The sequence below is a fragment of the Lycorma delicatula genome, chromosome 13, assembly GCF_047948215.1.
Source record: "Lycorma delicatula isolate Av1 chromosome 13, ASM4794821v1, whole genome shotgun sequence".
Lineage (NCBI taxonomy): Eukaryota > Metazoa > Arthropoda > Insecta > Hemiptera > Fulgoridae > Lycorma > Lycorma delicatula.
The window spans coordinates 6,679,099-6,691,416 of NC_134467.1; the positions used below are offsets into that span (position 1 = coordinate 6,679,099).

Sequence of the window (12,318 nt, forward strand, 5' to 3'; positions counted from 1 at the left end):
TTCACCACAGGGGACTAACTACATATATTTAACAACAATACTATCAGAGAAAGCAAATTAAACTATTCCCATTTAAATAATGGATACTGTGATGCTTATAATAATACAACACAAGACCAGGACAGGTAGTCTAAAGCAACAAATTAATTTTTCTTTTTCTATAAGAAACATTTTATACATGAAGTTGAAGTTTATACATGAAGGGTGAAAAATTTCAGGCCTCACAAGAGATGGTGTTAGGTTAGTTATGATTAATTTCTCGACAGCACTGCATGATTCCATTCTTCAGTGATTTAGTAAAAGTTTCAAGTCACTGCATCACAGTATAATATTTACAATCTGTCAAAGTGAAGAATTAGGGCATATTTTTGGAAAATGGAAAAAACTGGAAATTCGTCAACGATTAAGTACTTTTTTCTGAACAGCTTAAGCGCTAAGGAAATTAAAGAAGAGCTTGATACAACATTGGAAGACTCTTCTCCATCAACAGTTAAACACTGGGACATAGAGTTTAAAATGCATGAAACATGCATTAGCGATGAACCATGCGGTGGATGCCCTTCTGAAGTAACTACGCCAGAAATGATAGAAAAAGTGCATAAAATCATTTTGGCAGATCGACGAATGACAGTGAATGAATTAGCAGAATCTGTAGACATGTCAACAGAATGATGTGTGCACAATATTTTTCACGATCATTCTAGCACGAACAAACTGCGCGCTAGATGGTTGCTGCATTTGCTTGCAAAACCATGCCGAAAGAACATTTCATGATTATCTTGACCTCTTTTGGCGCAATCGAGAGGAATTTTTAAGTTAGTTTGTGACTGTAGATCTGGCTCCCAGCGAATACATTTGTTGACGTGGATAGTTATTTTAAGGAGTTGTTTAAATCGATGTACTGAACTGGCATAAGCGCTCTTGTGGAACACTGGGCTAAGCGTATAGATCTTAACGGTGAATATATTGAAAAATTAATCAAAATGTACCCAGAAAAATATGTTTTTTATCCAGGCCTGGAACTTTTCACTCAACCCTTGTATGCATGTAAGGTCTTTGCTAGATACTCCCAGAACAAATGATTCCAAAATAATCTGGAATAATTTTCTACGATTTAAAAATAAGATATAAATTTGTTTTTTTTTTTTATTATCTTGATTCTATAAATAGAAGCATTTTTTTTTCTCAAACTAAAATATACATTTAGAAAAGAACAACTGTTTTTTAATTGCTATTAAGCACCGCAGTAGATAAAACACGGTGGTTTTTTTTCTACCTTTTTGTATTTCTTATGAAATTTTGTGCAGGTGAAAAAACATATATTATTAATAATCTTTGAAATATATATATATATATATATATATATATATATATATATATATATATATAGTAATAAACAATGTTACATTTGACACAAATTCATTTACATAAAATAAGGAAACTATAAAATTTCCATCTAAATTATAACATATATGATATGCTATCATTTTAAGTATTTATTTTATTTTTACGTATTTTAATTACGTATATTAGAAAAAATATATAAGTACTTAGTAATTGCATTAATGAGCTGAATATAAAAGGAGTTTTATAAATTTATATAATTACCAAAAGAAACATATAAATTCATGATGATATGTGGTGATAAATTTTGAAAATTAATCAAATTAAAATGCGTCAGTAAATAGTTTTGTTTTTTCTTTTAGAAAATCAAAAGAAAAAGAGAATCATTTTAATAAAATTAGTTGTTTCTTTTGCTGAACCATATCATCAACGACTGGCAAAAATACTGAAGAATGTGACTAAAAGTAAAAATACCAGCAACAAAATGGATAAATTTTTAAAAAGCTTTTATTTAAAAATGAATTGTGGATGATGTAGTGTGCAACAATTCATTAGAAAAATTAAATATGATACCATATATAAACTTACTACTAGATGTAATTTAAGTCTCGCCTGTAAAATTATAAAAATTAAGTAACAACGGGAACAATTAGTAAGCGGATAATTTCATTCAAAATGTTTAATATATTCTATATAAATGGTATCAAATAGGAAAACTAATGGTAAAAGTTTTAAGAAATGTAATATGGCCGGAAAAAAAACTAAAAAAATGTATGTACAGAAAGGTAGATGATATTTTGGTATACTTTGTTTTCATAAGTACAACGCTTTTAAGTTTTTTTAAATAATTTAAGAGCGCTAAATTCTGGGTGTAAGTTAATTTCTACATGAGAACAATTGCTTCAGTTATTGTATTTATATATTCCTTTTTAAATGAAGAATATATATATATTATTCCCTTAAAAAGCACGTAACACTTTCCATTACAAACTCCAGAGAACAATATTAAATTTCATTTATTAGGAGTTGTAATGTTTTATGTAAACAGTTCTTATCACTACAGATCTGAAGCCATTTAAAAAGTAAACAGCACGTAAATAACTTGTTGGATAAATCCTTTGATATTTGAAGAAAAACCGATATACAAATACCTAAAAGAAAAAAAATCACCTGGTATTGATAGAAAATTTAATAAAACCAAAATAATAATGTACAAAGTATTCTAAGTCAAAAATTAAAAAAAAAGATTGTTAAAAATTTATATATATAATACACATATATATATAAAACGCTCATTATGTTAGATTTTATATAAATATATTTTAAACATTTTTTGGAATACTGCTGTATATATTATATACAAAATATATATACAATTTTATGTATTCTGAGATCACAATGTAATTCTAAATAAAATTTAATAGAAAAAAAAATTAATATATATATATTTAAGTTATTCCAATCATAACAATACTAACTCGATATAAAGTTTCTTGTATTATATAGAATTTAAAGTATATGTCATAGTTGACCATTTTATAGACCAGAAAAAGAGAAAACAAAAACACAAACAAATAAATGAAAAAAAAATCAAACAAATATTTAATTCAAATACAATTAATATGAAGGATAAAATGTGTTGTGATCTGTTGCTATCTAGAGTATTTAATCAACTACGATGATGGTTGAGAACAAAACCAAACAATGCATGCTTAAAGGTAAAGAGATATTACTGTGTATATGAGATTATACAATTTAGGATAATATTCTATCTGCTATAATACTTGTAAGCAGCGTTTATCAAAGCAACTATGCACAGAATATTTGCTTACCATTATTTGTTATGTATAAATAAAATTTTAATGATATGCTAATCTACACAAAGTGCATTTATAATATGATTTAAGATAAACTTTTATATGCGACTGAATTTTCAATCTTGACAGGAAGGATTGCTTTATTTTAGGATAGATCACACGAAGTACGTAACTAATTATATCGGCCTAACATAAATCAGTATGTATGTTCATAAGAGTTATTATCAACGTAACTGACATCTAATAGTGGATCGATTTAATATCTCATTTATGTATTTCCTTTATGTTGTAAGTTGAGGAGATATTTGGTATTCCCATACACAAGCTTTATAATAATAAAACATCTTTACTGCGTTTTTTATTATTTACTTTAAGATAAAAAACATTTATAACATGATATCAGTTGATCTTAAAAAAATAACAAACCATTTTTGATCGGTTTATCTGATTATCATTATAAATAAATACAATATTGGCTTCATATTTGTTTACGATAAATTAACGCTACAAATCTGATCTATCCTAGTTAACCAACCGATCTTACAACACATAACATCTTTCATAATTGTATTAATAACAGTTCACGTAAAATTATATAATACTCAATAAAAATCCTTAAAATCAACTAATACTTACAAAAAGTAAAAAAAAAAACAACAAAATTACATTAAACATGTGATTCAAGTGGAACATTAAACAATCTTGAATTCAAATTTGAGTCGGCTATACTATGTGGTCGTAAAACGACCTCGACAAGAATACCGGCAAGTCGTGACGAACTGAGATCAGGCGAACTAGTACGTCGTTCTTTACGACTGATTTCATTTTCCGCTTCCCGTTGACGGTTATCTAACCAATTAACTTTATCAAAGTCTTTTGTACCGCCGACAGTATGACGACGTTTTATAGAACGTTCACTAAGAACACCGTTTTTTCTTTTTAATTTCGTAACATTTGACCACCGACTGGCTTCTAATTGTCTACGTTTATTTAAATTTGATTCTGTTTTTTCGTTTTTTGTTAATGAATCGGAACGTTTTAATTTCAATTCGCTTTTATTTAATGATTCTGATCGTTTTAATTTCGACATCGAATAACTACCGGATTCACCTTTATTTAATGATTCCGAACGACGCAATTTACACACGTCTGTTAAATCTTTCTTTTCATCACGACGATTTAATGATTCAGAACGTCGTAAATTTGCTTTTTCGATATTAAATTCTTCATCCCCACACTTTTTCATTTTTGTTAATGTTGTCTTACCATCAGGGACCGCAATGTTTTCCTTATTTGATATATTATCGCCGTTTGGTTTTTCACCGCATCCTTCTTCCGTACCGCAATGAGAATTTGATGACTGCACATTTTCTGTTTTGTTTTCATTTGCTTTTGCTTTTTCTTCATCCGAAAGATTTTGTTTTTTACTTTCCTGAAAAAAAATCAGTTAATTATAAAAAAAATTTGAATATAAAAAACATGTAAAACACATTTATGGTAACTCACTATTCGTAATGATAATAATAATATTTATGTAAAATGTTGTTATAATACATGAGGTCTATCAAAAAAATGCACAAATTTTTAAAATTTTGCAGTTAACACTACTAACAAAATGTGTAACAGGCTACAACCTAGCGACAACATTGGGTAGCAACCCAGTGAAAAGAGCAATGTAATATTTTGTTTTGTCATCATATGAGGCATTGTGAGGCACAATTTCCGTATTGAGTGATTTGTTTACTTAAATTTCAAGGTCAGCTCTCTACAATATTGTGAGCGAGAGACTTCAATACCGCAAACTGTGTGTGAGATGGGTTCCCAAGATGCTGTCCGACCATCACAAAACAATGAGAATGGACACCTCCCTAACGTTTCTCCAGCGGTACCACAATGAAGGAGAAGATTTGTTGAAAAAAATTGTCACAGGGGATGAGACACGGGTCCATTTTGAAACTGAAGAAACAAAAGAACAATCCAAACAGCGGATGCATTCTCATTCTCCCGGTAAACCAAAGAAGTTCAAGCGAACCTTCTCCAACAGAAAGTGTATGGCTACTGTGTTCTGGGACCGGAATCATGTTCTCTTGGTAGAATTCATGGAACGTGGCAAGACCATCACTGCAGCCTCATACTGCATGACTCTTCAATGTCTACGAAGGGCAATTCAGAATAAGCAGAGAGGAATGTTGTCATCAGGCATTGTCTTTCTCCATGACAATGCTCGGTCACACACTGCAGCTGTAACAAAGAAGCTCCTACAGGGTTTTTGTCGGGAAGTGACAGCTCGGACTTGGCTCCATCCGATTTTCACCTCTTTGCTCACATGAAACACTGGCTAGGAGGACAACATTTTGGCATAGACATCGAGCTGCAGACCAGCATAGAAACATGGCTGAAAACACAGGTGGCTCCGTTCTATGATGAGGGTATTGGAAAGTTGGTACCATGTTACGACAAATGTCTAAATCGGAGTGGCAACTATGTAGAGAAATAGCGTAACTATGTAAGTACTTGTTACAAATAAAAAATTTTTTATTTTCCGTGCAATTTTAATCTTGTGACCAATCGGACCTTGAAAAAAAATAACGCTCATATTATACCTGCTTATATGTCAACAAGTTTTACATGCGCCATGTGATTTTTATTGAATTTAAATTGAGTAATTTTTTATGAGCAACAAATTAATGTAAAATTTTCAGTTAAACTGGAAAAATCTTTTTAGGTGAAATGTTAAAAATATAACTGAGGTTTTGAGCCAGACACAAACGTACAAATAGTAGAAATATCTCTAAAATGGCCAATTTCCAATCGATGTTCATATCAGTATTTCTCTTCTTTTTAGCCCCCAGATCCAACGTAAGGTATTACTTCAAAAGATGATTGAGGAATGATGATGATTTGTATGAATGCAAATGAAGTGTAGTCTTGTACAGTCTCAGGTTGACCGTTCCTGAGGTGTGAGACTAATTGGAACCAAATCACCAAAGAACACCGGAATCCATGATCTAGTATTCAAATCAATACAACAGTAACTGCCTTTACTAGGATTTGAATCTTAGAACTCTCAACTTTGAAACCAGTTGATCTGCGACAAGGTTCACTACTAGACCAACCCAGTGGGTTCCTTGTTCAGACCAGCAGTCAACATATAAAACTGATGAAATTGTAGCAGAAAGAAAGGAATTTGTTTCGTTTAACTGTTATCTAACCGCTCAAGATAGCTAAAAAAAAAATAAACATTTCAAACATTGCACATCATGAAATTACTATGCAAAATACGCATTGTTGCTAAATTTAAGCCTCTCTTTTACAGAATCGAGTTGATCTAATCAAGATTTTCTGAATCGATCTAACAAGGATTAAGACTTTTTAAAAGCGGATGAAACATGGGTGTATGGATACCATGTTAAAACAAAAGCTTAATCTTTATAACTGGTGTCAAAAGTACGCTCCACACTGGCAGGTGTCTGTGCACAAATCAGTCAGTATAGTTATTAGTCATACAATCAGCCATTTTTTGGCAAAACATGAGACAACAGTCGTTTTATATCCTCCTTACCTGATCTATCATCAGAAAATTTTTTTTATTCCCCAAATTAAAAATGAAGTTGAAAGGTCGATGTTTTCAGTCGACTAACTTTATGAAGGAAATAAGAAATGTTAGAAGCTGTGTATTCAAAGTAGAGAACACTACTTTGAAGATATCTTCAAAAGTAAGCAAAACATTTTTTTGTTTAAGAAATATCAGGAATTTTACAGACAAATGCACACACTGATTTCTCAGCATTTGATACTAGTGTTCATAAGATGTTTTATACGGTTTATGAAAAATTATTCAATTGATAGGGTATTGCTAGAATGGTTATCTGCATAAATGTCCACGCTATCGATCTACATGTTCTAGAAAACCAAAAATAAATTGATACATAAATATTCTAGTCTAAAGAATTTTATTCTGCATTAGATTTAATAAATTAATCTGGACTTCCTAGAAAATAATTAAGATATCTAAATAACAACCACTTTTGACAATCCCTTCAAATATCTTCATAAAAGAAGACATAATACTTGTATAGACATAATACATGGTACATTGTATAGAAAATTTTTTTTAGAAGTAATAGCTTGCTCTAAAGCATAGTGGTAACAACACTCACGTTAAATCATATAGGAGATTTCACTTTCGATATTAAAACTAATAAATATTCTGGCAAGAGAAATGTTTCATATTTGAAAATTTTTCTAATTGTTAAACAATTTTTATAAGTATCTGTAAAAAAAATTCAATAAGTTATCAATATATTAAAATTATACATAATTACAATTAAACATACCCTTTTTAATGTCGATTCACGACTTCTTTCGACAGATGAACCACGGTGTAAACTAGGATCACGAAATGCAGTAGAATTTATCGTATTTGTCATTGTGGGTGGAGTCAATGGCGGTGAAATCGTCGCTATATCGCTTTGTGTCGTATCTTCTGATGTCGAATTTGATGAAAGCAATGACCTCATTTTAGCATCGAATGTCGATGTTAGACTTATCAATAAGTCTCCACCTATAGAAATAAAATAGAAACTGAATAACCAGTTATAAAAAAAAAATAATATTTATACAAGTGTCTCACTTTATGTATGCAAGGAGGTGTTTTGGACAACAGATGTCATTTTTTAATATATATATATATATATATATTTTTAATGTTCTTAATCTTGAAAAATTTTCTAATATATTATATTTTTCCCTTATTAAATGAAAGACAATGTACTACATGGCAAATCCAATAATAAATAAACTGGCAGTTTGGTGAACTAAACTAAGGATATTTTATATGAATCTGATGTCACTAGTTCAATATTTTTCTTATAATAAAAATATCACAAAAAACGTTTTTTGTACAAGATGGCAAATAAAATTCAATTATTTTAATTTTTAATAATTATTACAAAACACTTTATTGTTTATTATTATTTTTTTTCAGAAACACAACTCAATTATTACAATAGATTTAATTTGATTTATTTAATGTTTTTTAAAGTATTAATATTTTATTATCATATAGTTTTAAAATTTTCCTAGTATATAAAATTTTTAACAACAAACCGCAGGATGACTTAACTGTTAAGAGCACTGGCCTATGTTGCACATTTGTTACTAAATGTCTGTATATTCCTCTGACCAATAATCTTCTGTAAATTCCACGTAACGGTTAATAAAAATTTAACATCGTGTGGCCGTTAAAATAATTATAATTTGCATTTGATAGAATTTCTAATAGTGTGTTTTATTTAAACATTTTTATCTTAAATCTGGAAATTATTTCTTTCAGGACTATAAAAAATAAAGCCACGATGAAATCGAATAACTGATAAAACATTCACAACTTTTTATAATAAAAACGTTTATTACAAGTTATATAGTGATGAATCATATGAATTATTCACACATGTAAAAATCGATAGGCTTGCAGATAACATATCTATGTATAACATATAAAATGTGTATAAATAATTAATTTTTTCAACCAGTACGTTAAATACATTTTGTATTGAATCAATGTGCTTTATAAGTTGTCAATATAAAAATTCTATCCTTTATAAAACCTTTGATTTATAAAGAAAAAATTAATTTCTATTTTAAGTAATTCTCTAATTACCTCATTACGATGATTATTAGTCTGTCGTAGATAGTATATCGCATGAAAGTGTGCAATTCATGTAGTATGATGAATACAAAATTTATTGACTGGAAAAATATTGATAATCTGTAGTATATAATAGCGATTAAGAAAATTAATATTTTTTATTGCATAATTAATTCTACACATAAGCATTACGGTTGTGTGTGATAATTTGGTGAAGAGATTTTATACTATACAAAAATATCACGGCCGACTAAGACAAAAACACAAGACAGCCTAAATCATATACATGTAGTGGTAGCTTATAACACGCTCTCTCTAATAGTATTTAAACTGAAACAGCGCTACTAGACAAAGCAGACACGCTTTGTATAGATAAACAATACACTTTATACTACATTTTTAACGAACTGTTTTATACTAAAAAAAGGGTAAATTTTAGTGCATTACATTTTTTGTCCCAATTTTTCTTACGGTTATCATATAGGTCAAACATTACTAGTCAGAATTGCTTTCTCTGTAAATGATATTTATTACATGCAACGAATAGAAAAAAAAAAAATCACTTATATGGCTGAAATAGCACGAACAGGCATTTCAACAGGCTTGGTATTCTGAAATGTAACGTTTATTAGTTCATTAAAAAAATACAATAATTTGACTTCTTACTATCTCCAGTAAAATTAATATAAGATGTTTGATATTCATTGAAATCGTTAAACCTATCTCTAATTTAATAACATGTCAAACTTGTAAACAAGTGACCGTGTGATTTTATCTCTGTACAAGTTGTTACAAATAATATTTTGTTTGTTCATAGAATATAATAGTGTTATATTAAAAACATTTTAAACATTACACAAAAAAAGATAAAAAACAATTTTTTTTCTATTAAGCCATGCGATGTGAACATAAAAAATATAATTACTAAAATAATTAATTAATATAAATATAAAAAAAAATTATTACTAGTCACTGATTTTTTTTACTTATTTTTAACTGTCAATTTTTTGACATATATTGGTGCGTTTCAAAATGCTACTGCCAGAAAATTGATACTTGATTATTTCTATATTGTTTCCCTAATTCCTGGACATAATGAAGCACATCAGTAGATACGGTGCCATAACTCTTTTTAAATTTTTCTCACAATTAAAGACATGTTTATTTATATATTACATATTTACGTATATCAGAATCTTTTGAAAATGATAATGAAAAAGAGCATTAGTAAAAATCAACCTATTATTTTGTGGAAGATGTTATCTTTATTTTATATAAATTGCTTTTTCTTAACCTTATCTTCACAAAAATGTGTCAAAAATCATATGTAGATTTACAATACATGAATTGGTTAATATTACTGAATGAATTTTAGGTAATTTACCAGACAGTAACAGTATGAATTGACGTACCTATAATGAACGTAAATGTGCTGAAAACTTTCATATACAACAAACTTACATTACGGAACTCCAAAAAACATATATTTTGACATTAGAAGTAACTTTGCCTGTACAGATCTCTCCTATTATAAATTATAATTTATTTTTTACGCTCAAATATTTTAAAACTTTAAGTACATAAAAAACGTGAAAATACTCTTCATAAAATGTGTATTTCATTTTTTTATATTTCCTACTTAAACTTCTTTAGTTTAATTCAGAATACAAATTTTGCTTCCATGTAGTTTTATTTCTTATAATCTAACGTTCTCACTACTGAAGCATATTAGATTTTCATACGATTATTAAATAAAAATTCAACAAATTAGCTTTAAAATGATATTTAATACTACTAATTTAAATTTAGATAAAAAATAATCAAAGCTAATTAATAAGATCTAATGCAAAGCTCAATATGCTTGGCCCGTGAAGAAGTATTTCCGTTTCTAAAGCTACAACATCACAATATAAATTGTATATTATAAAACTTTTCACCGTGTAATTTATTTATCATCTCTCGATTTATGTTGAGTGCATAATTTGACCAAAGGCTTAGATGTTTGTAAAAGTAATTATATATATTTCACGGTTTGCTGCACTCATGTGATGAAATTTTGAAAATGTGAATGTTCAAGAATTTGGCAGTCTTCATATGGTGTTATTTTCTGATTATATTGTATTTTATTCATATAATTATTAATTAATTATTCATATAAGAAGCAATCTTATTCAATCCTATAATGATCTTTAGTAATTTTACATTAAGCGAAAGTTAATTAATTACACATTTTTTTTAAATGTAATTACAGCCAACTCCTGATTATCCACGATAATAACTAGGAAGACGTTTGCAGATATACCAAGATCATAGTAAAATCACAGCTGATTCAAAAATAATATTTAATAAAGTAATACATGTTAAAATGACCTAACAGTGTACTGCAATACACTATTTGCACTATCGTTAATAATGTACATAAATAGATTGTACATATAAAAGTTAACGAGAAAAAAATACATAGACATTAAAAATAAAGATTAATAAATTGTGCATTATACTCTTTCAGATTTTTTTAAAAAATAAGACACAACTGATTGTTGTTTAAGTGGCTGAAAACGCTTTCCTTTTAACTGAACTTCGTATTTTATATAGCATAATAATATCACACAACCAAATATAGTCCAATCATATCCACTATGAACTACAGTATAGCATTATCATATTCAAAACAAGCACACATTCAAGTAGCAAATGAATGAATGAGTAAAATCACAAAACGATGAATAATTAGAAAATTTTTAAAATAATTTTTTCTGAGAGGCATCACAGTTAAGCCACAACATGGTTAAACCACTCTCAGATAATCAGTGGCTGACTGTAATCCAGTTTCTTGTTTTTATATTATTCTATTCTAAGTAAACATATTCTACAACATGTAAATTAGTTTTGAAATATTTTCCATTTTTTACTAGTTTTATTATTTATTTATTGTTAACTTTTAAAGAGAGTAATATCACATATTAAAATAACAAATTAAATTATTACTGCGTAAAAATTTATTTCTTATTTTTTGCTTACAGATATATTGTTTATTTAATGTTTAAAAACTTAAAAGTGAATTTATTAGAAAAAAATAAGTTTTTGAACTTCATGAAATTTCTTTCTTAAAACAGCTGAAAGGGGGTGGTTTTTTAAAGGGTTTGTTAGTACACATTTTAATTATGAATAATTATATAAAAATTTTAAGATTCTATTATGTAGTATTTCATTTTTACATAACTGAAAGAATTCTAATACAAAGAAGAATTAATTATTAAGTAAAAAGGTTGAATTAACTGATAATGATTGTAGAATAAATCTAATAAAAATAATATTTTTTTTTTATAATATGAAACTATTTCCAAAATTGATTTATATTTACAATTGGCTGCAAAAATCAGTTTTTATTCAGAAAAAAATATTCCCCCCCTGTAATTTTAAGGGGTAAACAACCATTAGGTTACACTCAAATGATACAAACTGAAAATAACACACACTAACTATAACTATATACACACACACACA

General features: G+C 28.1%; 1 protein-coding gene across 4 annotated transcripts in view; it reads right to left on the bottom strand.

Annotated features, from left to right (window-relative positions):
- Positions 1-2,835: 2,835 nt before the first annotated feature.
- Positions 2,836-12,318, bottom strand: part of RhoGAP19D (Rho GTPase activating protein at 19D) — a 448,570-nt gene continuing 439,087 nt past the window's right edge. For 2 of the 4 annotated variants that reach the window (XM_075381038.1, XM_075381039.1), the window contains exons 28-29: positions 7,499-7,725; positions 2,837-4,593 (exon numbers count right to left, since the gene is read on the bottom strand). In XM_075381038.1, coding sequence (XP_075237153.1) covers positions 3,829-4,593; positions 7,499-7,725 — 992 coding nt within the window. In that variant the 3' untranslated portion in view covers positions 2,837-3,828. Of the gene's footprint in view, positions 4,594-7,498; positions 7,726-12,318 lie in introns of those variants that run through there. The other 2 variants (XM_075381037.1, XR_012758648.1) reach the window with 2 other exon arrangements.